At 46.7% G+C, this 26847-nt stretch overlaps 1 protein-coding gene across 2 annotated transcripts; it reads left to right on the top strand.

Annotated features, from left to right (window-relative positions):
* The first annotated feature begins 89 nt into the window (after positions 1-89).
* On the top strand, positions 90-26838 carry CTU2 (cytosolic thiouridylase subunit 2). 2 transcript variants are annotated; one of them, XM_043984202.1, is made up of 15 exons: positions 90-217; positions 7860-7934; positions 17156-17234; positions 17729-17788; positions 19898-19958; positions 20775-20884; positions 21230-21537; positions 21662-21797; positions 23989-24120; positions 24690-24781; positions 25040-25143; positions 25307-25466; positions 25585-25699; positions 25792-25850; positions 26352-26838. In XM_043984202.1, exons 1-15 carry the CDS (start codon positions 147-149, stop codon positions 26437-26439), a joined length of 1650 nt encoding a protein of 549 aa, XP_043840137.1. In that variant the 5' UTR covers positions 90-146; the 3' UTR covers positions 26440-26838. The 2 variants fall into 2 exon arrangements, with proteins under 2 accessions (XP_043840137.1, XP_043840138.1); XM_043984203.1 differs by having other exon boundaries at positions 25633-25699; positions 26352-26835.
* Positions 26839-26847: the final 9 nt, after the last annotated feature.

Below are 26847 nucleotides of genomic sequence, written 5' to 3' on the forward strand. Positions count from 1 at the left end.
ATCACGCGGCGACTCCGGCGGTGCGTGTCATCGCCCCAGCGACCGGCCCCGGCTTTTGAGACTCCGCGGCGCCCTGGTGACGTCATCGGAACGCGCCGCCCCCGTCCACCTGCCGGTCGCCGGCAGCCGTCGGGCCTTGCGGAGCCATGTGTCAGGTGGGCGAGGACTACGGGGGGCCCGGACCGGCGGAGCTCCAGCCGAAACTGCCCTGGCGCGGGTAAGACCTGGGCACGACGCCGGCAGGGAGGTAAAAAGCCCCCGGGGCCGAGCCCGTGAGGTTGGGCGGGGAGGGGCTGCGAGAGTGGAAGGATCGTACCTGGGTTCGACCCCGCCCACTCTCTGTAAGGCCTCCCCCGCCCACCCCCCGGGGCCATCCTGTTCCCCCCCACCCCAGCCACCTACCTGCGGGAGACTCTTTGTCCCCAGGGCCAGGTTGGGATGGGCTGCTTACCTCCTATCTCCGAATCCTTTAGGTTAAAGATCCTGTGAGGCAGTTTAGGCCGGTGGAGAGAACCGAACCAGAAAGGGGGGGGCGGGGCTCCTGCCTCCCTCCGGCCACTCATTTAATTCCAGGCCTTGCTTGGCTCTGAAGCTTCTTCCTTTTAAGGTCTCTCTAAATGCAGACACTTTTAAAGAGTCTTTGAAAGCTATTGGTATGATCTTTTTTTGTTTTTTTCCGCGGGGCAATTGGGGTTAAGTGACTTGCCCAGGGTCACACAGCTAGTAAGTGTCAAATGTCTGAGGTCGGATTTGAACTCAGGTCCTCCTGAATCCAGGGCCGGGGTTTTATCCACTGCGACAACTAGCTGCCCTATTGGTATGATCTTGACCAAGTTCCTATTGGAGCAGATAATTTCTAGGATGTCCATTCATCTCCAAACTCTTATTCCTTCTCATTTTAGAAATTGCTTCAGTGACGATTAATCCCCAAGAAAGTAAGAACAGGAAGCTCCCTGGGTAGAAGGCAACCTTGGGCCTGTTCAATTTGCTTTGAGGTCCTCAAAGAGATCCTTCTATATATAATGCGGGTTAGAATTAGGGTCAAATTGATCGTGAGTCGTCCCAAAAGAATTACAAGACTCAGTGACTCAGTTTCCCAAGTTTTATTGCAATGCTGTGGGTGACCACAGGGAGAGAACCAGAATAGTGAAAAAAAAAGACAGTTATATTTATAGTATAGATAAGTTGATTTATCAGTCTCATTATAATAATCGCTACCTGGGATACAGGGGAGGGCCTGTCCTACTCATTATAATATACTCGGGTGTTAGAGGGGAGGGCTTATCCTAATTTGGAGTTCTGGGGTCCTAAGCACCTTTTTCAGTGGAGGTGTGTTTTTGGGGTTTACATATCATAAGGGGAATTTGGGGACAAATTTGGCCTTTTCTGCGCATGACTCTGGTTCCCATGACTAGTTTCAAAACATAATCATTTTTCTTTTTATTTCTGGTCTGAATTTCTATAGGTTGTCAATTCCTTTATTGTTATAGTCAAGTCTCCTCTGCCTAGCTCCCTCTGTTCTGGTTAAGGGTACTGATTTATGTGGGTACGAGAACCTAGCATCCTTACTTGTAAGTTATCCATTAACTGGAGTCTGACTCCCTTTTAGAGCTAATATCTGAATTAAAGCTTGGGTCTTAAGTTTTTCTGTTAACCCTTTTTTTCATCTCCTACATCATGTAGGGTCTGTGAGATGCCGCTAGGGTCAAGGTTTAAGTGAAATACAGGGTAAAGATGTATCTCATTTAATACACTTCTTAGATAATTGTTTTTTACAAATGGAAGGTTTGTGACAACCTTGCATTGAGCAAGTCTACAGTGCCATTTCTCCAACAGCAGCCTGCACTCACATCTCATCTCTGTCACATTTTAGTACTTCTCACAGTATTTCAAACTTCTTCATTGTTGTTGTCTCTTAGTGTCATCTGTGATAAGTGATCTTTTTTTTTTTTTTTTTGCGGGGCAGTGAGGGTTAAGTGACTTGCCCAGGTCACACAGCTAGTAACTGTCAAGTGTCTGAGGCCGGATTTGAACTCAGGTCTTTGATGTTACAGTTGTAATTGTTTTGGTGTGCCATGAATGCAAACCTAAACAATACCTGTGTGTGTTCCTACTGCTCCACCAACCAGCAGTCCTTCCCCCACCCTTCCTTGGTCCTCCCTGTTCCCTGAGATACAACAATCTTTTTTTTTTTTTTTTTGCGGGGTCAATGGGGGTTAAGTGACTTGCCCAAGGTTACCCAGCTAGTAAGTATCAAGTGTCTGAGTCGGATTTGAACTCAGGTCCTCCTGAATCCAGGGTTAGTGCTTTATCCACTGCGCCACCTAGCTGCCCCCTGAGACACAACAATCTTGAAATTAGGCCAGTTAATAACCCTACAATGGCCTCTGAGTGGTCAAGTGAAGGGAAGAGTTCATCAGTGTCGCAAACTTCGTTGTTTTATTTTAACAACCCAACCTTCAGCAACCCTGACCATTCCATCGTGTCAGCCTACATTGAGGCAAGACCTCCCACCAGGCAAGAGATTATGACTTGCCAAAGGTTTAGATGATGCATTTTTTTGTAGTAAAGTATTTTTTAACTAAGGTATGTATATTGTGTTTTTAGACTTAATACTATGGCCCAATTAATTGACTACAGTATTGTGTAAACTCAACTTTTATGTGCACTATTAAACCAAAAAACTGCCTCCCTTTATTGCTGATATTCTTGATATTGTGATTTGGAACCACACAGGAAATATCTCCTGGGTGTACCTGTCATTAAGAGTACTTACTACTAGGGCTGGGGTGGGAAGGGAAGGACCCAAGAGTCAAATAACTATCCTAGTACCTGCTTTGTGGTTCACTTTGATTCTAGAACCTGTACATCCAAAGACCTTTTCATTATGTAGTCTGGAGAGACTATTTGCACTTGGACAGAAATGCAAAATATTGTATGATAAACCCTGATTTTGGGCGGGAGGCTGCTGAAGGAATGTGGAAAGGTGACACTTGAGTTGAGCCAAGGAAGCTAAGAATTCTGAGTGTTGGAAAAGAGAGGGGAGACCAGAAGTATTGTGCAGATAGAATTTCCAAGACTTGGGCAAAGAGCCAGTTGGTTAGGAGATTGAAGATGAGTCAGAACTGATAGAAGTGTCTAAGCTCATGGAGGGATTTGGTCAAGGATCCTCAGATAGGAGAAAGGACACTTTTTCCTAAGAGCACAGGGGGAGAGAAAAGGACAATGGAGAGGATTTTGGAGGCAAGGAGTAGGGACAAGAAGCTCACTGCTGATGAGCTCGTTTTTCTCATTCAATTAGGAAGCAAGGTGTTATGGTGAAAGGCTCTGGTGGTATAGGGGACCTTGGAGAGAACAGCCACCTGGGACTCTGATAGGGAGTTAAGCAGGGAAGATTTCAGTACCTCTCTGAGGACCAGGTTGAGACTACAGAGCATACATTTGCAGTAGAGCCTGTCTACTCTATTATTTGTGTGACTTTCTCCCGTAGTGTTGAGTGAGGTAGAGTGGTAGCCTTGGAGCCAGGAAGACCTGAGTTCATATTCTACTTCTGTTACACTAGCATTGTGACCCCATGCAAGTCATTTTACCTGTAAGAATGCAGGTTGCAACTGTTGGTGGAGTTGTGAAAAGATCCAACCATTCTGGAGAACAATTTAGAACTATGCCCAAAGGGTTATCAAACTGTGCCTACCCTTTGATCCAGCAACACCACTGCTAGGTTTATATTCCAAAGATATCCCCCCAAAAGAGCAAAAGACCTATTTGTACAAAAATATTTATAGCAGCTCTTTTTGTGGTGGCCAAAGAATCTAGGCACTCTTGGAGGTCCTCAAGGCCCGTAGCAGTTCATGAGAAATCTTTTCAGTTGCTAAGGTCAGATTAGTCAGAATCGCCTCGTGTTAGGTGGGGTTGGGTACCCCACCAAAGGAATGGCAAGGGCTGCGGTTTTACGGATCCACCACCTGGAAACTGTCCCAAGACCCCCTTTTTGCCCCATGCCTTTCCTCAGGAGGGAGAGGGATCAGAGGGTTCTGATACAGGGCTACACTAGGATCTATAAAACCTGAGGTTCACCGGCTATAATTTACATAGGGGCTGAGGCAAGAAGTGGTTCGGACCACGGACATAAAAGCTTCCTCAGGAGACCATCCTGGCGCAAAGAATGGTATCTCTGCCAGAGGTGCCAGGGGTATTGTATAATGACCACAGATAAACCTATATCCTGGAGGAGCACAAACAGATCGCTTGGTCGACCTTAACAATCGAGTAACATTAGCCCCCCATTCAGAAGAATTGTTGCAGGAGACAAGTGCACCAGGTCTGAGGCCTGCCTGCCATAGGGTGTTTCCTTGAAGCTATAGGTATGGGATATGGCCCGAAGGCATTGTGGCATGAGCTAAGGTCTGAGAGTTCTCTTCCCTCTGTGGATGTCTCTTACAAAATGACAAGCAGAATGATTTCAGAAAGGCCTGGAAAGACTTGTATGAACTTATATATAGTGAAGTGAGCAGAACCAGGAGAATGTTGTATATAGTAACAACAGTATTGTTTGATGAAGAATTGTGAATGACTTAACTGTTCTCAGCAACACAATGATCCAAGACAATCCCAAAGGACTATTGATGAAGCATACTATCCCCCCTCCAAAGAAATAGCTGATTTTGATGGAACAGACTGATGCAGGCGATTTTTCACTTTCATTTTTTCTTTCATTCAAGTTTTCTTGTACAAAATGACTAATATGGTAATGTTTTACACAATCGCACATGTATAACCTATATATCTGATTGCTTACTGCCTCAGGGAGGGAGGGAAGGAGGGAACTCAAAACTTTAAATAAAAGAGTATTTACTGAAAAAAATGCATAAGTATAGAAAAATGTTTTAATAGAATTTTCTAAAAAATCTAGCTAAAATCAAAAGCTAACATTATCTACAATGGGAAAACATTAGAAACTTTACCAATAAATACAGAAGTAAAGCAAAAAAAAAAAAAAAGACTGCAAGTAGCCGAGAAGGGACCCTTTCCTGATGAAATCACAGGCCTAGCCCCTCTCCCTCCAGAAGTGTTCTGCAGCCTGAGTATAGCAGAAAAAGCACCTCTATAAATTTGATCTGGTCACCTGGCCTAAAGACTGTTGAGAGGAACAAGAAGCTCCAGAAGGGATGGTCCTCTAAGGGAATAGATTTGGCGTGGGATGGAGAAACTGGAGGTGGAGGTGAGACCACAGAATAGGGCTAAGAGGAGTGAGGAAGAGAGAGGGAGAGGATCGGAGGGGATTTCAGACTTCAGCATCTTGAACAATAGTGGGTGAGGATGAAATCTAAGGTATGACCACCTCTGCCCATGGTTGGTGAACTGGGAAGTCACCACAGGTAATAAAATACCCTAATACGGAGGTCTGGGATTTGGGGGCAGAGGAAGACTGAGCCAGGGACTGAACTGGAGATAAAAGTCTTTGCCACTTCCTATGTGTGTGACCTGGGAGAAGTGACTATCTCTCTGGGCCTCGGTCTCCTCTTTAAAACGAGGGGCTGAGGGGCAGCTAGGTGGAGCAGTGGATAGAACACCGGTCCTGGATTCAGGAGGACCTGAGTTCAAATCTGCCCTCAGACACTTAACACTTACTAGCTGTGTGACCCTGGGCAAGTCACTTAACCCCAATTGCCTCAGTAAAAAAAAAAAAAAAAGAGGGGCTGCAAAAGACAAGTAAACAGGGCAGCTAGGTGGCACAGTGGATAAAATACCAGCCCTGGATTCAGGAGGACCTGAGTTCAAATGAGGCCTCAGACACTTGATACTTACTAGCTGTGTGACCCTGGTCAAGTCACATAACTCTCGTTGCCCCACCCAAAAAACCAAAACCAAAACCAAACAAACAAATAAGTGGATGAATTAATGAATGAATACATAAATAAATGGATAGCTAAATAGCTAAATAAATAATAAATGAGGGTTAAGTGACTTGCCCAGGGTCACACAGCTAGTAAGAGTCTGAGGCCAGATTTGAGCTCAGGTCCTGAATCCAGGGCCCGTGCTTTATCCACTGTGCCACCTAGCTGCCCCTAGATTTACTCTTAAGGTCCCTTCTAGCTCTAAATCTTGTAACCCTGTTGCTGGGAGTCTGGTTATTGATGTCCAAACCTAAAAAAGCACTGTGTAAATGTAAGTTAATATGAGTGGGGAATGCCTGTGACTAAGCTCACAGGGCTGTGGGTCAAATAGAAAGAGCATGTGGCTTAGAATCAGGACTTGTGTTCAGATTCCAATTTAGATTCCCATCCCATTTGGGGATTCCATTTCCTTTTAGAAATCGCTAAGATAAAGTAGAAGACAAACTTTTATTAAAAGGTCAAAGATTTTTATATCATCTAGTTGTTTAAAATCTTTTGACAACTTTCAGTATAATTGATTTTCTTTGTAATCCTCTGTATTTTATTTTATGTGTTTAAAACTGTTATTCTGAGAAGGGTCCATAGCTTCACCAGGCTCTCCAAGGTGTCTGTTTCAAGTGTATTGCTTTGAATCTAGTTGTCTCCTCATTTTACAAATAAGAGAACTGAGGCTTACAGGAAGGAAGTGATTTGCCCAGGTTCACATAGGTTGTAGGGAGCAGAGCCAGGTCCTCTGACTCCAAATTCAAAGTTCTTTCCACTCTTCTATGATACTGCTTAATGAATAATTATCTCTTGAATTGATAAAAGAGAGACCAGAACCCAAAGGGGCTCTCAGCTTCTTGGGGCCTACTTCTTTCTGTCTAATAAGGGTAATGGACTAGACCCTCCCTAAGATCCCTTCCCTCCTCGACATTGCCAGATTCGCAGTGAGTGGATGAACATACACACTGCCTGCCTCTCTCACATTGGGACCTAGGACTGTGCTGGATGGGCAACTCTTCAGATGAAGAATGACCCAATAGCCTGGCTCCTTGAACATTTCCTTGATGAAATGTGTCAGTCACACTAGGACTTGAATTAATAAGGATAAGAAACAATAGCTCACTTTTATATAATGGGCCTTTATATACATTATCTCATGTTCTACCCCAAATTATATAAGGTAGGTAGCTATCACTGTCCCTGTTTTATTCCATTTTATTAATGGCTTCTGCATTTCATTGTCATTTTAATTCCCCCAGCCCCTATGAATTCTCTTTGTGACTTAAAAAAACCCCCATTATACAAAAATGCCTAATTCTGTGACTATTCCCTGATTTGGGCCTAGTAGTCAGCTCCCTCTCTGTAGCTGAGGTATACTTTCTGGTCTTTGAGACCTTCCTTGGCTTTTTAAGTACTCAGTTTAACATCCTGAGTGATTTTTTCATCAGTACTGCTGTAGACACTACGTTATTCTCTTGGTTCTGATTTTATTATTTCCATTTTAGAGATGAGGAGATTGGCTCAGAGAGGACATAGTCTAGTCAGGGTCACACAGCCCATTAGCCTGGGACTCAACTCCGCAAGCACAGCAGTGTTTGTACCCCACCTTCCTAGGTACTCTTGAGAGGAAGAGGTGCTGTAGTGAGCTGGTAAGGAGCCTAGGTACAGAATCATCCAGAAACTGCCATTGGCATAGGAGTTGTGGGGCCTGGGGAGATGAGAGCCACTCTTTGTCCCAGTAATCACATAAGCCTGGATAAACCCCTGTGTCCTACCTGCAGGGATGATGCTCTAGCCACAATGGACAACCTTGTGAACCAAGGGCACTACCAAGTTTGAGGCTTACAGCATCTTTGCTCATTTAATACTTCTTCTTCTTCTTTTTTAAAGTGATATGATCCTGCTCCACATTTACTTTGAAAACCATAGCCAGGTCATCTTCCTAAACTCTGACTGTTTCCCTTTTCTTTGTTTAAGCTGTGAGCAGAAATGCATGAAGTGCAAAGAGGGTTGGCCGGTCTTAATCATCCGGGCTGGAGACGCTTTCTGCAAGTGAGTATATGGCGCCTTGCCATGGGGGAGAACCGAGCTGGGGGCTCCTTTTTATTGCTGAAGTCTCTGTTTTTTCATGCCAAGCTGACTTCTAAGATAACAGCTAGTAATACCTGCCTTCTCACTGCTGCTGGTTTTCCAGTGCAGTATTTAGCCATAAGGACGGGACCATTGATTGCCTAATCTCTCCCCCCCCCCCCATCCCTTGATAATTCCTCCCTTAAATAAAAACAAAAACAAAATCAAACAAAATCTAAGTGACTTGCGGATGGACTTAGAGGGAAATCATTTTGTTGGTATTGAAAGGGAATTTCAATAAAGTTGATTGCAATAAAATAACTTCAAGTCCAGGTGTTTCCCAGTGGTCTGGCCGAGGACAAGCAGTCTACTGTGGAGTAGGTATGTCCTGGCATAAAGATTTCAGAAGCTTTTACCTTTTTTTATTCAACAGATCTTTAATTAGCACCTAAAGAGCATTGTGCTAGAACCTGGGGCAATGTTAGTGAGGATCTCAGGGAAACTCTAGGCCTGCCTTCAGTATAACTGATGAAGAAACCAAGGCCTCCAGCAGTTAAGGGAATTGCCCAAGGTCACAAAAGCCAGAAGAGGAGAGCCTGTATTTGGATCTAGGTCTTATTCTAAATCTAGCACTTGTCTTTATTTTGAAATTTTATTATTTTTTATTGTGAACTTATTCATCATCAAATAGAAACACATCAAGACATAAGGGAGAATAGAAGAAAGGATATTAAGAGAAACCAAACTTGTGTTACACAATTTTGTGTGTGCGTGAGTGCATGAGCCGAGGCGGGGGAAGGGTGTTTAACAAGATAGTTAACAAAACTTCTCTGTATCCCTTCTGTGTATTTTTTTTAAATGTCTTGTTAATATTCTTGATTTTTCATGTCTCTGTCACTACCCCCTAACTCACTTCTGTAACAATTGGAATGATGCCACCTGCTGGAGACTTACTGTAGAAGAGTTCCGCCCATGAAGTGAAGGTCTTTGAGGGCAAGACCAGGAGTCTTTTCTTTGGCGTCAGGAAGTGATGCTGGCTAGTGGGAGGAAGAAGGAACAGACTAGCGCTCTGTCTCGGGCTTTTTTTTGGACTCTGGTGGAGAGCAGAGCTAGAAATGTGCTCTCCCTTTAATAGATAGGAATCTAGGCCTTTCTCTCTCTCTTTACCAAATTCTTATTCTCCTTAATAAATGCTTAAAAGTCTAACTCTTGCTAAAGCTTATAGTTTATTGGCGACCACTCATTGGATATTTTAGACAGACTAGCTAGAATTTTAGCCCTTAACACTTCCCACTCTACTGACCAAGTAGAAACCCTCCCTTGTAACAAATATGGATAGTCAACCAAGAGACCATCACATTGATGATGTCTAAGAACATATATCTCATTTTGTGCCTCTGCTCTACCTCCTATCTGTCTGCATAGAATTAGGAGTTCGTGTTTTCTCATTAGCCTTTTGTTATTCCCTCTTTGAGTCAATTTTGATGAGAGTAAGGCTCACTCTTTTGCAGGGTAATGAGGGTTAAGTGACTTGTCCAGGGCCATACAGCTAGTAAGGGTCAAGTGTCTGAGACCGGATCTGAACTCAGGTCCTCTTAAATCCAGGGGCCAGTGCTTTATCCACTGCGTGCACCACCTAGCTGCCCCTAAGTTTTTTCTTTCTTCTTTTATGTGAGATACTTTACCTCATTCCACCTTTCGCTTTCGCTTTCTCCCAGTGCATTCTTCTCACCCTTTAATTTTATTTTTTTAAAGTTACCATCCCTTCATATTCAGTTCACTCCTGTGCCCTCTAAATATACTCCATTCAGCTACCCTAATAATGAGAAAGTTCTTATGAGTTACAAGTATCATCTTCCCAAGTAGGAATGTAAACAGTTTAACCTTTTAATATCCCTTATGATTTCTTTTTCCTGTTTACCTTTTTATGCTTCTCTAGGGTCTTGTACTTGAAAGTCAGATTTTCTATTCAGTTCAGGTCTTTTCTTCATGAATGCCTGAAAATTCTCTCTTTCGTTGAATTCCCATTTTCCCCCTGAAGGGTCATAATCAGTTTTGCTGGGTAGATGATTCTTGGTTGTAATACCAGTTCCTTTGCCCTCCAGAATATCATATTCCAAGCCCTTTGTTCTTTAAATGTAGAAGCTGCTAGGTCTTGAGTTATCTTGTCTCATCAGCCTTTTGAAGCCATGATTGGTTGCTGGTTTGATCTGGGTCTTGTGAACTTGTTTCCCCTCGTATCATCTCACAGTTATCACATAAGTTGTTCTCCTGGTTCTCTTTATTTCATTCTTCATCAGTTTATACAAGTCTTTCCATGTTTCTCTGAATCTTTCCTATTCATTTTTTATATCAGAAAAGATCCCATTACATTTATATACTGTTTGTTCAGCTATCCCCAGCTGACAGACCCCTCTATTGTTTTCAGTTCTTTGCTGTATTTTTGTACATGTGGGTCTTTACCCTGTGTCCTCAGGCCCCCTGGGGTACATGTCTAATGGCAGTATCAGGAGGTCAGGGGTATACGTGGTTGGGTGACTTTCTAAATGGATTTCCTGGATGGTCAGACCATTTCACAGTTCTGCCTATTGGGCCACAGGGCCTGCCTTCCCACAAGCCACCCAGCCAATGCCATTTTCTTCTTTTGACCTCTTTTCCAATCTGGTGGGTGTGGAAAGGAACCTCAGAGTGATTTTTATTTTCATTTCTTTTATTGTTAGTGATTCAGAACATTTTCCATATTGAAATGGGGCAGAAACCGATAGGAGAAAGCCCGTGGGTCCTTAGGATTCCTCTGTAAAGAATTACACTCTCGCACAAGACCTAATTGGGAATAAGAGAACAGGTTTATTGGGGTACAAGAGAAACCGGCCGGGAGGAAGGTTTTGCCAGAACAAAACACTTTCCCCCCCTACTAACTTGTGGGGTGCCATTTTATAGGGTTTAGATGGGGTGGGTAAGAGTCTCTTATTGGGTGAGGGGCTGGTGGTCTTCCCGCGTTGCGCTGGGGTAGGAAGAATCCCTCGTGAGAGATCTGGTGGTGGGTGTCAGCTTTGTCCTGATGGGTCTAAGCAGTCTGCTGATGGGCGGTTCCAGGTGGTCTTCTCCTGGATTACCTCATCCAGATGCTTAGGAGGACTGGAATATAGGGTGATGGTCCTTGAGCATGCTCAGTTCGATTTGTGCTACTTATCTCCGTTAGGGGTGTGTGTGTGTGTGTGTGTGTGTGTGTGTCTGTCTGTCTGTCTGTCTGTCTGTCTGTCTGTCTGTCCTTGATTGTGTTCAAGGAGAGGCCTACTTGATTTCAAGGGGAAAACCCCTGAGGTTTCAAGGAAAAAGTTCCTTGAACCCCCCAGAGAATTGTTGGGGTGACTGGGGCCCATAATCCTCCCATGACATAAGGAAATAGGAAAATAGAAATACAGATAGATATTCTTAACTCTAAGCTTAACCTATTCACTGCCCAGACCATTCCTAATTAAGCTAGTTCAAAGGAACTTAGGGTTTTCCGTAATTAACTCACCAAACCTGAAAGTCCCTCATATTTCCTTATCAATTTGGGAGAAGCAGTGTGGAAATTTATAAACGGCCCATACTAAATTAAAAGGAATCAGACACCCAGCCAGCCAGGAGTTCACAGATAAGAGCCCAGTTAAAAATATTTTAATATTGAATGGCGACCACAAAGGGATTTTATGGCCCAGATATAATGTTTCAGCTCGCTATAATTTTTCATATAGTTAAAATTTTTTTCAGATTAGAGTTAAGTAAATATTTTTTATACTACTGACCATATTGTAATGGGGGGAAATGGGGTATGGGTTTGGGTTAGGGGTTGGGGTTCTTAGGAATTCCTCTTTAAAGAATTACACCCTCTTGCACACAAAAGTAGTTAGAATAAGGTGGTAGTTTATTTAGGAGCAAGGGAAGGGAAGGGTGGGGGGAGGGAAACCATGAAAGAAATCCTTGGACTTTCATGGGGAGATTGGCATAAAGCACATGGCTCAGAGGTACCAAATCTCCTCGAACAGGAGACTGGAAGGTACTTTTATAGAGGCCTGTTGGGAGTGGACCATCTGCCTGCGGAAAGTTCCTTTAGTGAAGGTGGACCATCCCCCACTGGTGGTAGCTGGGGGAATTGGGTGAGGAGTGGAGGACCATCCCCCACTGGTAGTGACTAGAGGAATTGGGTGAGGGGTGGCTACAGATCCCTCTTCAGAACACAAAGGCCGCAGCCACACCCAAATTTATCTCCCCAGGGTAAGGGAGACCAGAATGAAGGGTAGGAATCCCAAGCTAGCTCAGTCCCATTTGGTTCAGCTTATCTCTCTAGGTTATCTGTCCTCTGGTTTAGTTTCTCAAGGAGAAGCTTCCTTGATGTGCCCCAGAGAACTTCTGGGGTGCTCTGCACCCCATGATACTTATCTTTGATTCTTATTAGTTTCACCATTTTTGTTTAATTAATTCCCAAGTAATAAAATCTGATCCTTTTATGAACTAAAGCTTAGAGGCTTCTTTCTTATTGGCCTGGGAGAAATATCTAAAAAGGGCAGTTCAGAGCGGAGGGAGAACCTAAAAGGTCCCTTATATTTCCCGGACCCCAATATTAAGGTGAGTTACCCAAATAACACTCCATATATCAAATTTTGGCCCTCACACCCATCCATGAGAACAAATGCAAGAGACAAGGGCAAAGAAATGCATGCAAAGTACCTGAAACCTTGGCCAAAACGGACTCTCTACTTTCTCTTTTAACTTTCTCTCCTGTGCTTCTCTCACCTGAGGGTATGCTGGCCACTGCCCCCGCCCCCCTCTCGCTGCTTGCCACTTGTGCTTTCTTGTCTCCTCCTCACCATCAGCCGCCCCTTTTACTATCAGCTATGCCTCTTCTAGCTTCTCTCTCTGTCCAGACCAGTGCTTCTTCTAACTGAAAGCCCCCGTAGAGTCTCTGTCGTACCATTTCCTTAGTCCTCCCTCTCTCACTACCACTCCTGAAACCCTTCTTTCTCACCAGACCCTCCGGCCGGGCGCCCCAGGGCTGCAGCAGAGCCCGTGCCTGGTGCTCCAGGAGCTGGGGGCTAGGCAAAGGAAGCTACGGTGTCCCTCAGGCCTCCTGTGCGCCTCCCTGCTGTGTGTGGGGGGCCTCCATGGCAGTGCCAGGCCCAGCCCGGTTTTCTTCTGCTCTGCTTAGCTGGGCTCAGAGGCCCCTGCAGCTGAAATGGAGGAGGAGGGGTGGCTCCATTGGGGAGCCTGAGGCTAATTTTAATAGTTTGGATTTCTTTGTTTATTAATTGCACTATTAGCCATAGTACATCGCATTTCATGATAATCGCATCAAAGTACTTCATTAGGTCTGAGGAGAAGGTTGTTAACAACCAGACAGGAACAGGTGGAGAATATCTGAGGTGGGCCAGCAATGTTACTTCCCAACAAAAACCATTCTGCAGGGGCAGCTAGGTGGCACAGTGGATAAAGCACCAGCCCTGGATTCAGGAGGACCTGAGTTCAAATCCAGCCTCAGGCACTTGACACTTACTAGCTGTGTGACCCTGGGCAAGTCACTTAACCCCCATTGCCCCACAAAAATTTTTTTAAAATAAAAAAAAAACATTCTGCAAAATGAACGAAGGGATACTTAATCAAGGAATAGCCCATGCTTTGTAGCTTCAGCTCAGTGTCTCTCAGCTTGAACCCAAAGCCATAGGTGTGGGGGGAGGAGTCAGGTTTTAAGTTTATAAGATTTTTTAAAAAATAAAGTCCTTTGGTAGGTAGAATTTTGTGGATCAGGAAAAATTTGCAGCCTGGTTTTTGAGAAACATAGAGCCGGAGAGGTCTTGGAGCTCATCAGTGATCTGTGGGTGGACACTGTCTCAAGGGTCAATTTGTGTCAAGGGATCATACCCATTCTGATAGGGCTGGGACAATTTGTGAAGGCTGCCCCAGCGGCAGAGTTGTTACAGTGAGAGGCATGTTCTTAGGGTTATACATTGGCGTTAAAAATTATTTTTAGGTCTGGAACTCTCCCTGATGAGTCAGGACTTTGAAGCTGGGATTCAGAAATCGTGCTCTTTGCTTGCTAGAACATACCCATAAAAAGATGAGTGGAACTAAGGAGATTAAACTAAGGTAGAGTTTTTTTTTTTTTTTTTTTTTACATTATGAGATATTTTATTTTTTCCGTTACATGTAAAGATAGTTCTCAACTTTTGTTTATACATGCTTTACAATTTCAGATTTTTCTTCCTCCCTCCCTCCCCTCCCTCCCCCCTCCCCTAGACAGCAGGTAATCTGATATAGGTTATATCTCTATATATCTATACATATACATATAGATATATATATATACACACACATATATATATACACATAATAACATTAATCCTATTTCTGCATTAATCCTGTTACAAGAGAAAGAATCAGAGCAGTGATGCAAAACCTCAAAATAGAAAAAAAAAAAACAACAGCACCCAAAACAAAAGAAATAATATGGTTCAATCAGCATCTATACTCCACAGTTCTTTCTTTCTTTTTTTTCTTGGATTTGGAGATCCTCTTCTATCATGAGTTCCCTGGAACTCTTCTGTACCATTGCATTGGTGAGAAGAATATAGTCCATCACAGTAGGTCAACACTCAATGTTGATGATACTGTGTACAATGTTCTTCTGGTTCTGCTCATCTCACTCATCATCAGCTCACGTAAGACCCTCCAGGTTTCTCTGAACTCCTCCTGCTCATCATTTCTTACAGCACAATAGTATTCCATTGTATTCATATACCACAACTTGTCCAGCCATTCCCCAATTGATGGGCACCCCCTCAACTTCCAATTCCTTGCTACCACGTAAAGAGCAGCTATAAATATTTTTGTACATGTGGGTCCCTTTCCCCCTTCCATGATTTCTTTGGGCAAAAGACCTTAAGGTAGAGTTTTAAAAGACAGTAATCCTGTTTTCCAGTTCCTAGCAGTCTTAGAGGTGGAAAGTACATCTGGACAATGAGGTACATTCCTTCACTAAATATATTAAAACTTATAGAAATTTAGAACATTTAGGGACCTAAGAGACCAATTATTACTCAATCATTAAGTAGAGCATAAAGATAATTATTAATTAAATTATCTGAAATTTAAATCAATTTAGAAAATTAACCAATAATCAAAATAAATGCAAACCTCTTACTGACTCCACACTCCCCCCCCCTTTTGGGGGGGGGGTCGGGGCAATGAGGGTTAAGTGACTTGCCCAGGGTCACACAACTAGTAAGTGTCAAGTGTCTGAGGCCGAATTTGAACTCAGGTCCTCCTGAATCCAGGGCTGGTGCTGTATCCACTGCACCACCCAGCTGCTGCCAGGAGATACTTTTTATTAGCTTTTTTGTGTCCCCACAGTTATCATGCCAGTTTGTGTGTCTGGTTCTGCTTACCTCACTCTGTATCTGTTTGTATCATTCTGCTTGTGTGTCTCTGAATTCTTTCTGTTTGACATTTCCCCGAGTGTGATAGTCAATACTATTCTGTTGCATTGGCCCCAGCCAGTTGACCCCAACTTTATTTCCAATTTTAGTTCTTTATTACCACAAAAATTGATGCTATGAACATTTTGATCCATGTAAAACTTTTCTGCTCTCGAACTTGCTCACTTAGCAGCAGAATCTCTGGGTCAGAGTGGCCATTTTAGACATTGGTGATGTGAGAGTTGGAACAACGCCCCCTGCTGGTTTCGGGGGAGGCTTCTGGGATGAAGAAGGGGTAAAGGCTCTGTCACCAGGACCTCCTGTGGAGTAGAGCTGACTGAGATGCTGGCTCCCTTAGATAGATCGATCAAGGAACCTTGGCCTCTTTCTCTCTACTCACCAAACTCTTATGCTCCTTAATAAATACTTAAAAGTCTAAACTCTTGTTAAAACGTATAATTTATGGCGACCACTCATTAGATTTTTAGACAGTCCAGCTAGAATTTTAGCCATTACAGACAGCAACTTTACAGTGACATAGTTCCAAATACCTTTCCAGAATGGCTAGTCCAGTTCACAGCCCCACCCATAGTGTATGGGGGGGGGGCGGGGAGGGGGGAGTGAAGTGAGTCATTTGCATTTGTATTTCTCTTTATCATTAGGGTTAGGGTTAGCATTATGAACATGCTTTCACTGGATTGCTATTAGTTTGCAGTTCTTTTGAAAACTCAATGTATCTATCTTTGACCCCTTATCCATTGGGAAATCTCAATCTTAGATATTTGTTCACTCGAATACCCATTGAAGAGGGAGAAAGATTTAGCTCTAAAGCAATCTTATCAGACTCAGTTCCCAAGAAGATCATATCTTCTTACTGTCTTTAAATTAGACCCAACCCAATAATAGTGTTAGTGCATAGACTGTACCACTACCCTGCCTTGTTAAGGGTTCCTTATTTTTACTTAGGCACCAAACAGAATTGGAATTTCTTCCTATGGAATCTCATATAACATCTTTCACTTGTTTTTCCCTTTTCTTCTTCTGGATTTTAAGAGGTTTTACATAACATCCTTTACTTTTTTTTCTTTTCTTCTATGGAATCTCTAGAATACTTTGTGGGGTCAGTAAACATTTATTGAAGATCTATGTGCCAGGCACTGTGCTAAACTGTGGGATTACAAAGAAAGGAAAAAGACAGGCCCCGCCCTCAAGGAGCTCCCAGTCTAGTACAAATGGTTGTGTGCAAACAAGCTATAGACAGGACGAATGGAAATAATCCCCGGAAGGTGCTGAAATTAAAAAGGGATTGGGAAAAGCTTGGGAAAAGGTGGGGTTTGGGTTGTGGCTTGAAGGCAGCCAGGGGAGCCATTTGCAGTGGTGCTGAAGGTAGAGCCACTCCAGTTCTGACCTTAGGACAGTGTTAAGTGTCTGTTCATCTGAGAGTGAAAGTGATGGCTGGTGTGCAGTGCCACGGCATTCAAGCCTTGGGCTAGCCTGGCCCTTCCCTACCTCTAAGAGGAACCTCTGCTTTGGGCATATCTACTACCTCAGGCCCCTAGGCTTGATACTTTGTGAAAAGAGCATCATCGAACCGTGCAAGATGGAGTTTTATAAGATGAACGGTTTAGACTGAAGAAGCCTGTCGTTAAACTCTGGGTGACGAGCAGTAGGCTCAGTGCCAGCCTTGTACGATGGAATAAATGACTTTGCTTACACTTGTGGGTTACTTATCCGTATTTTGTTTTCTAGAGACTGTTTCAAGGCATATTATATTCACAAGTTCCGAGCGATGCTGGGAAAGAATCGACTCATCTTCCCAGGAGAAAAGGTACTTTGCATGCATGTGGGTGTGAATTCACCAACTCATTGGTATCCCAGATGTGAGAGCGGCAAAGCGGGGCAGGATGAGTGTGGCTGATGACAAAGTTCTGGCACCCTGATATAAGGAAGCTCCATATTCTTGGCTTGCCAATCTATTCCGTTCCACTCCCTGAAATGTGATTATCACCAGCTAATCCCCTGTAAAGTAGATATTGGCCCTCTTCTCTGATGCTAACATTGTAAACTACTTCCATCATATGTTTAATGTCTGCATGTGCTAAGGAGAAAGGAGATTTTCAGGTATCCACACCCTGGTTTCTAGGCTAAAAGAAGCCAGGTGTTAGTCCCTTAACCTTTCATTCATGCTCATTGCTCTGATTTTGATGGGAAGGAGCCAAGCTCCCTGTTACTCTCATTGTCTAGGACTTCAGATGGGTGGGAGAGAGGCGGCAGATGGGTAAGGTCATGTGTAAAATCTCAGGTGTTTCCATCCTTTTTCAGGTCCTCCTTGCATGGTCTGGTGGTCCCTCATCCAGCTCAATGATCTGGCAAGTCCAAGAGGTATTTTCGCAGTGTTTTAAGTCCATGACCTGGTCACTTTTCTCTTAGGGTGAAACTGAGGGGACTTGTCCTTCCATGCTTTTACTGAAGGTTATGTTGGTGGCATCCTCCCTCCTCTGACCCACATTCACTTTCCATAACTAAGAGTTACCCAAGGACCCGGGGGGACCCACAGCTCTCAGGTTTCCTGTTGTCCCAACTTTGTAGACCTCCCTCTCAGTGTGGGTGTCCAACCAGCCACGCAGCCAGCAGTGTAGCATACTGATCTGGATGGAAGCTGCACTTTTTTCCCAATCTTTGGACAAAACCTGACTATAGCTCGCACTCGGATTCTTCAGAGACAGAGAACAAGCCTGGAATTTGCAGTCAGATCTCATTGGGCTTTTTTTTTTAAACCTCAGTTTGTAAATTTGCTAAACATGATCATAGGTCCTGGAGGTCTTTGGCCTTGATCAGAGTAACTTCTGACCACAGCCCTGGACTCCCATACTCTCTTCTCAGTCATTTGATTTTTCACAGGAAATACATGGTTTTGAGATGATTATTTTGTTTTTTTTTTTTTTTCATCAAGATCATTTTCTTATCAGAGAGCTCTCACGGGGGAGAGACAGTCATATTTAGACTGATGTTACATATTCTAGTAGCAGACATCCTAAGTCCGGGGTCACTTCTGCCCTGCCACCCATTAGCCCTAAGTCCTTCTGTCTGAGTTGGCTTTTACAGAGGGGCTGTCATAGTGATGATGGACACAGAAGGATGGTCTTAAGGTTTCATGTGGTTAGACACTGTCAGTGACAGGCAGTGACACCAGTCACCGGACCACTGGGCATAGCTCTTGGACAACATTTTACTGGGTCCAAATACTGCTTGGGCTGAGTGCTGAGGGGGTGGGTAGGGCTGCTCGGGTACTTCTATACAGAGAAGACCAAGCCTCTTTGTTGGAGTAGCCAAAAGAAGCGTCAGCGGTCAAGGGTACGAGGCTGCAGCAATCAGTCCGACTCTGGAGAATTTTGAAAGAACTTCCCAGCAGATGAATGGGCCTTCATCTCATGTAATTGTTTCCTTTTTTTAAATTATAAAAGTATTTTATTATTTTCCAGTTACATGTAGAAATGGTTTTTAACATTTGTTTTTATAAGATTTCTAGTTTCAAATTTTTCTTCCTCCTTCCCCTCCCTCCCCCCTCCCCAAGACAGCAAGTAATCTGATATAGGTTATATACGTACAATCACATTAAACATATTTCTGCATTAGTCTTGCTGTGAAAGAAGAATCAGAACAAAAAGGAAAAACCTCAAAAAAGAAAAACAACAGCACCAAAACCAAAAGAAATAGTAAGGTTCAATCTGCATCCGTATTCTGCAATTCTCTTTTTTTCTGGATTTGGAGAGCATTTTCTATCATGAGTCCTTTGGAACTATCTTATAGCATTGTATTGCTGAGAAGAATCAAGTCTATCACAGTTGATCAACACATAATGTTGATGATACTGTGTACAATGTTCTTCTGGTTCATGCAAGTACTTCCAGGTTTTTCTGAAATCCACCTGCTCATCGTTTCTTACATCGTTTCCATTACATTCATATACCACAACTTGTTCAGCCATTCCTCAATTGATGGGCAACCCCTCAATTTCCAATTCTTTGTCACCACAAAAAGAGCAGCTATAAATATTTTTGTACATGTGAGTCCTTTTCCCTTTTTTATGATCTCTTTGGGAAAAAGAACTAATAGTGGTATTGCTGGGTCAAAGGGTATGCACAGCTTTATAGCCCTTATGGCATAATTCCAAATTGCTCTCCAGAATGGTTGGATCCACCAACAATGCATTAGTGTTCCAATTTTTCCACAGCTTCTCCAACATTTATTATTTTCCTTTTTTGTCATATTAGCCAATCTGATAGGTGTGAGGTGGTACCTCAGAGTTGTTTTAATTTGCATTTCTCTCATGTAATTGTTTCTTTACGGCAGACTTTGAATCCAGAAGAAAAAGTGGTCACTTAGTAGTCTGTCTTTGGTGAAAATAGATTGTTTTGTTCCAAGAAGGGCAGTGTGTTTTAAGTTCACTGTTTGCTACCTTATGTTAAGCATCTCATATTATTTCTTCAGGGTTTGAGCCGAGAGTCTGCTAAGAGGCTACGCTTTGTGCCAGGCATTATCTTCGTCGATGGTAGGTTGTGTGAGACCCGTGAACCCGGCCTTCTCCTGCGGCCAGAGCCTCCGGTACATGTTTCAGAGAGAAGCCGCCAGTGATGACTGGGATGTCTTATTTGTCCAAAAGTGTTAGAGAATTAATGTGGCGATGCTGAATGTTGGTCAGCATCAACTTTTACATGGTGTCACTAGCCGTGTTACTTGGGACAGATAACTTCCCGCCTCTGTCTCCATTTCCTCATGAGTAAAAACAGGGTGGTGACCCTTGCCCCGACTTCCCTTCAGGAGTGCCAGGAGTATCAAAGAGCCTTTGAAAAGCCTCCCCCACTGTGCACTGGGAGGGAGGATTATGGCATTTGTTGTCTCTTCGGGCAGACCACAAGGCATTGCTGATGCCTGAGATACAGGGAACGAGGGCCCTGTTGGTTGTCTAGAGAGGCTGCGTTAATAGAGCTTTTGATGATTTTTTTAGTAAGCAGTCGGGTCAGCTCTTTAGCTGCGTGAAAAATGGAAGAGGAACCTCCCTGGGCTTCAGTGGGAGCCTGGGCCTTCCTGAAGGACATTTTTAGACATGTAGTCACATACTCTTGCCTTTATAAACACCAGTGTTTGCTAAATTTGTCAATATTAGGTCAGATCCTTTGTCCGTTTTGGCCTGTAGCTTTTCAACTCAATGCTCAGCCTGTGGTAGAAATGTGGCCGCCTGTGGCTCTTCAGTCCTTCTTGGTTGGAGGGGTGGGCCTTTCTGACTCATATGCCTTACTTTGGGTGAGGGTGGGAGCATTTCTTCTTGCTTCTCCAACCAGAAGCCTGTGGTTCTTATCTTTTCCAGAGGGAGCAGTTTGTGGGCAGAGCCTGGAGGAGAGAAAAAAGACTGTGGCAGAAATACAGTTGATCCTACAGACAGTTGGTTTCCTGTACCACATAGTTTCCTTAGAAGAGGTAGAAAGATTACCATTGAACCTGGGGGAGACGTTGGGTCTAGCCCCAAACATCATCCTAGATAAATGGATTTCTTTGTGCCCATGGGGAGCTGGCAAACCAACTGCACCATGGTATTGATTTGTGACACACCTTGGTGACCATTTGAAGTTTGGGTGAATCTTGTGAGCTCTTGAGTTGTTGTTGCCCCCCTGCCCCCGGGATTATGGGCCTACAGTGGGAAGCGTTGTCCATCCCCACACTGGGGTGGGGAGCACCATCACCCCACTGTACACTGCTGTGTACAGCTAATTGTGTTAAACCAAGAATCCTGACTGTGACCTCTTGTCCCCATTGTCCCCGCAGGTTTTTAACTTACCCACATCAGTCTTACAGACTGTTCCCCAGAGCCTCAGAGGCTCAGAGAACACCTACAAGGAAGCCGTGGATGGCTTTATTCAGCGGCAGCAGCAGCAGAGGCCACCAGAGGAGGCTGTCCTGAGTGACGAGCAGATCCAGGAGAAGCTGAGGCAGCTCAGCACCCGGGATCCGGGGGCAGCCGAGGAAGTCGCTGGTGAAGGCCTGCCCCGACCGGCCCAAACCACGGCTTTAATGGAGCTCTTCAACTCAGTGAAGACCCTGACTGCCAAAGAGGAGCTTCTGCAGACTCTCCGGTGAGCCGGTGAAGCGGGGGAGAGGGCACTCTTTGGAGCCCCCATCTGGTGTCCAGAGCAGAGGCTTCATCAGTAGCGCTCTAGAGCCTCCGGCCTGGCGCCCCGGGCCCTTTTTGTCTCGTAGGGCCCACCTGATCCTGCACGTCGCTCGGGTACATGGTTATTCCAAAGTGATGCTAGGTGACAGCTGTACCCGCCTGGCCATCAAACTCATGACCAACTTGGCCCTGGGCAGAGGGGCCTTCCTTGCCTGGGACACAGTAAGTGCTGCCAAAGGGTGGGCAGCAAACAGAGCAGGGGGGGGAGGGGCTGTTACTCTGAGCTGCTTCCCTTTCTTTTTTTTTTGTTTTGTTTTTTAGTGAGGCAATTGGGATTAAGTGACTTGCCCAGGGTCACACAACTAGTAAGTATTAAGTGTCTGAGGCCGGATTTGAACTCAGGTACTCCTGAATCCAGGGCCGGTTCTCTATCCACTGTGCCATCTAGCTGCCCCAGCTGCTTCCCTTTCATATGGGCACCCCTGCCCCCCCGGCTGCGGCTTGAGAACAGTAGGAAGGAACCAGTCGGCCTTGTTCCCAGGGTGCTCTGTGCCCATAGCCCGGAGCTCCCCTTCCCTGCCCTGTCCTCCCGTCCCCTCCTGCTGCTGCATCAGAACTGCCAGGGCTTCACTAGGCAAGTGTCGAATGGGCCAGAGAGCCCTTCCTCTCTGGACCTCCCCTCCCCTTGTTTGCCCCCATGGGAAGTGCACTAAGTCATCTGGGGGATCTTCTGCCCCACCAGAGTGACCCATGATCCAAAGAGCTTGAGCCCACCGGCTAAGAGGAACCATGCCTGCCCTTCCTCTGGCTGCTTTCCCTTCAGGGCAGGTCCCTGAAGTCACTGGGCTCTAGGAATCAGTAAGGTTGGAGTTCGCTGGGAGGCTGTTGTTCCTGGAAGGACCTGGGGCCACTTCCCAGGGAAGCTCACTGCTGCTCGGGCTGTGGCTGAGGAACTTTCCTGGATTTGCTGGTGCCTTGTCTTTCCCCTGCCGGAAGGCACAGCTTACCCCAAACTGCTGGACTGTCCCCAGGAGCCTGCGGGTCTGAGGAGACCCAGAAACAGCCTGTCGGCCAGAAGGCTCCGGCTTGTTAAAGGCTTAGCCTCTAGAGGGTCACAGAGGAAATCGGTTCTATTGAAATGCAATTATCAGCATAGTTTTTAAAACAAGCCGTGAGGGGCAGCTAGGTGGCGCAGTGGATAGAGCACTGGCCTTGGAGTCAGGAGTACCTGGGTTCAAATCCGGCCTCAGACACTTAACACTTACTAGCTGTGTGACCCTGGGCAAGTCACTTAACCCCAATTGCCTCACTAAAAAAACAAAAAACAAAAAAAAAAAAAACCAAGTCCGTGAGCCCTAGATGAAGAGCCCCTGCTCCAGGGCCTGTTGAAGTTGGAAAGACCAGCCTGACGACAAGGGTCACTAACTCAGCCTTAGTTTCCTCATCTGTAAAATTGGGGAAATAACCGCTGCTACCTCCCAGGGCGGATGTGAGGACCAAGGCTGATCATACCTGTAACACACTTAGCCCAGTGCCTGGCACAAGGCAGCTGCTCCATAGTGTTAGGGGTTGTTGTTGACTGGAGCCCAGATGGCTGGATTCGTTTTAGCAGAGGCCTCTCCTCCTTTACTGTCTGTCAGACACTGAATTATTACCCCCACCCCCACCCCGGAAGATAGTTTGTGCCACCAGATTTCCATAGACCAGAGAGGGGCTGGATTGGCCTTTGGTACAGGGTCAAGCTGGGAGTGTCTAGGACCAAGGCCCCTGCCCTGAGGCTCAATGTTCCAGCCATAGGCATAGGGACCAGTGAGTAGAAAAGCCAGTGCCTTAGGAAGCCAGCAGAGAGACCCCCTGAGGGCTGGGGCACTCTAAGTGTCCTGGCAGCTGGAGATCTCCTGGGACCAGTGGCTGCCACTTGTAGCCCAACCTCCCCAGAGCCTGGAGTTGAGAGAGAGGGGACGTGGGGGGAAGAAATGATGCAAATGCCTTTTCTTGCCTGGGTTAATGAATTGTTGCCCACTGAGGGGAAGTGCCTGTTTTCCTAGGCAGTGCCCCCGTACCATGCCATTGTCCCGTGGCAGCAGAAGCCTTTGGGATCTTTGAAGCAGCATCCTATTGACCCTAAGGCAGCTACGCCTTTCCCTTCAGTCTGAGGGAATCAGCCCCTCTCCCAGCTTGATGACTTCCCCATTGTCCTAGTGTGTGTGTGTGTGTGTGTGTGTGTGTGTGTGTGTGTGTGTGTGTGAGTGTGAGAGAGAGTGAGTGAAGGAGCTCACACTCGCTCTCTCTGTCTCTCTCTTTCACTCTCACTCTCTCTTTCACTCTCACTCTCTCTCTTTCTCTCTCTCTCTCTCTCTCTCTCTCTCTCTCTCTCTCTCTCTCTCTCTCTCTCTCTCTCTCTCTGCTGTAGGGTTTCTCCGATGACCGGCACGGGGACGTGGTTTTGCTCCGGCCCATGCGGGATTACACCTTGAAGGAGATAGCTTTTTACAACAGGATGTTTGGAGTCCCTTCCGTCTTCAGCCCAGCCATTGACACCAAGGTAGGGAGAGCTTTGAGGGAGGGTCCCGGCTGGGGAGCTGGGGCAGGAACTGGAATGCTGCCCCGAGGTTAGAGGCCAAGCTTTAAATCCTCCCTGGGCCCCTTCCTTGCCCCATGGCCTCAAGCCAGACCCTTCCCTTCCCTGGGCCTAGAGTCCTCTGTAAGTTCGGGGCTCAGACTAGGTGGCCTCCAAGGGCCTTTCCCTCTGTCTCCTGCATCTTATCAGTCCCCAGAAGGGGGTGCTTTGTGCTGCTAGCTCTCACACATGTGAAGGCCATAGGTTGAGTGCAGCTTTGCAACCCCGCAGTTGTCTGTGCACCAGAAGTCCTGTGAGTGCTGAAAGCTCCAGTCTTGCTGAAGATCCCTGCAGATCCTCCTGCACAGTGGGGGAGACCCCATCCTGGGCCAGGGCCACAGAGGGAAGCTTGTCAGGAGTGCAGAAAGCCCCTGGTCACTTAGGTGGGGGAGAGGTCTGCTTCTAGAGAAGTTTGCACGTAGAGTCCTTGGGAGCTCGGGCTTCCTTCCTGTATCGTACCCCTGCCTCAGCCCGCCGTGTGCTTGCCTCCCTAGGCCCCAGAAAAGGCAAGTATCCACCGGCTGATGGAGAGCTTCATCCTCAGATTACAGGCCCAGTTCCCTTCCACCATCAGCACTGTGTACAGGTCTGACGTGGGGCTACAGGGCAGGATGCAAGGCCGGCCGCCGGCCAGGGCGTGGAATTGACTGACGTGGGGGCGGGCTGGGCCAAAGGCCCCTTTGGGAGGAGCCGTGCAGCCTAGAAGACATTCTCCCTGCTCATGGCAGAGGGTGGGGGTCTGCCTCTTTGAGCCGGGAGCGGGGCCTTCACCGGAGGTGAGCCCTGCGCACAGCAGGACTGACTGTCCTGTCCTCTCCTCCTCCTCCTCCACCCTTGGTCCTAGGACGAGTGAGAAGCTGGTGAAGGCTCCCCGGGATGGGGATGCAGCCAGCCCCGAGCCTGCCCGCTGCCTCCTCTGCATGTGTACTCTGGACATTGACAGTGCAGGTTTGTACCCTTCTCCTTCCCTCGGGGCCTCAGTTGATGGCATGAGTGCCGTGTTCTTCCTGAAGTTTGCGTGTACCTCTTCCGTGGCCCAGACTGACCTGGCTTCCCAGGCCATCCTCGGGAGCCGGCCAACCCCCAGAAAACCTCGGTCTCTGCTTTGCAGACAGCGCTACTGCATTTGGAGCCCAGACCTCGGAGTATCTGTGCCAGAGAGCTGCCCCGACCCCTGCACTGCCCACAGGGGCTCCTGGGAGGCCCTGCTGTGCCTCAGGGACCGAGCCGCCACGGGCCTGTTGCCAAAACGCCCGGCTGTCGCCTGCAGGGTGAGAGCCCGGGAGGAGCCCAGGGCACAAAGGTGGTCCGGGCACAGGCCACAGCAAGGGGGGGAGCCGGGATGTGGTGGGGGGCTTCCTTCCCACATGGGCCTACTCTTCCCCTAAGGACCTGGGAGAACCAAGCTCTGGGTGACCCTTCCCCTCCACCCTCCAGGGAGGATCCCAGAGCCAGCTTCATAGAACAGCTATGTTATAGCTGCCGAGTGAACATGAAGGACATGGTGAGTAGCGGTGCCACGCTGGCCCTGGCAGGGGCAGTGGGGCGGGGCCTCAGACTGGGGGCTGAGGTGCCACAGTAACCCCCTTCTTGCAGCCCTTGCTGGAGCCCCTCCCTCCCTACATTCTGAAGGAGTCCCAGCGCAGGAGCCAGAGGTGAGTGAGGCCAGGCCACAGGCAGCGGGCCAAGGGGGCCGGGGGGACTGGGGGGCTTCTTAGACGGCTTCAGGGGCTGCGGTGCGCTTTGTGGGGGCCGGGGGAAGCTGTCTTCCCAACACAGCCAGTGGTAACTCTGTGCCTTGGGATCTGGGGGGAGGGCAAACCGAGTCAGCCCCTTCATAACTCTGGGCTTCCTCATTGGCTCTTCGGGTGTCAGCATTGGGGCAGTGAATCTTGTGGCTGCAGGGGCTCCAGCCTAGGCCCAGCAGCCTAGGGACACGCACCACCACAAGTCAGACTATCCTGGGCTGCCGCCCGGCTCTAGGCCTGCTAGCCTGGGCCTGGAGCAAACCTCAAGGAAAGGGACCCTTATCCTTAAGGGCGTGTGAGTCCCAGCTCCCCTAGAAAGCTGGGAAGCTGGCCACAACTTGGCTGGTGCCCTACAAGGAAGGGGCTGGGGAGGAAGGGCCTTAACGCCGGTAGTTCTTCTTTCCTCAGGGCCTGGGTGAAGCAGGAGATCCAAGAATTCTTGTTTGAGGAGATCGAGGAGGAAGTTAGAGATGAGATCTGCCCAGCTGAGAGCTGAACAGGCCTTCCTCCTCACCAGGACCGGGGGGAGGGGCCCCTGGCTGGGAATCTGCTCAGAACTCTGGGAGAATTGGGACGCCAGAGGCCTCCCCTGCAGCTGGTCATCCCCAGGGCTCCTGGCCCCGGCGCTGACTGCCTCACTGGGCCTTTGCTGGTTTCAGCTAAATTATTTCTTAGTCTGAGGCCATGCGCACAATCCAGGGGCCGTTTCCCAGACCCCCAGCATTTCCCCTGAAACACGCCTGTCATCTCCAGCTCTGTGAGTGCACATTCTGTCATAAAAACTGGTCTTTTCTACTAGTCAGCGAGGAGGGGAGGGAGATCTGAGGTAAGAGTGAAGGAGACAAGCTAGGAGAGCTGAGACCACGACTCACCACTTAATTGTCTGTCTGTATAAATAAATCGT

This window comes from Dromiciops gliroides, chromosome 2, assembly GCF_019393635.1.
Source record: "Dromiciops gliroides isolate mDroGli1 chromosome 2, mDroGli1.pri, whole genome shotgun sequence".
Lineage (NCBI taxonomy): Eukaryota > Metazoa > Chordata > Mammalia > Microbiotheria > Microbiotheriidae > Dromiciops > Dromiciops gliroides.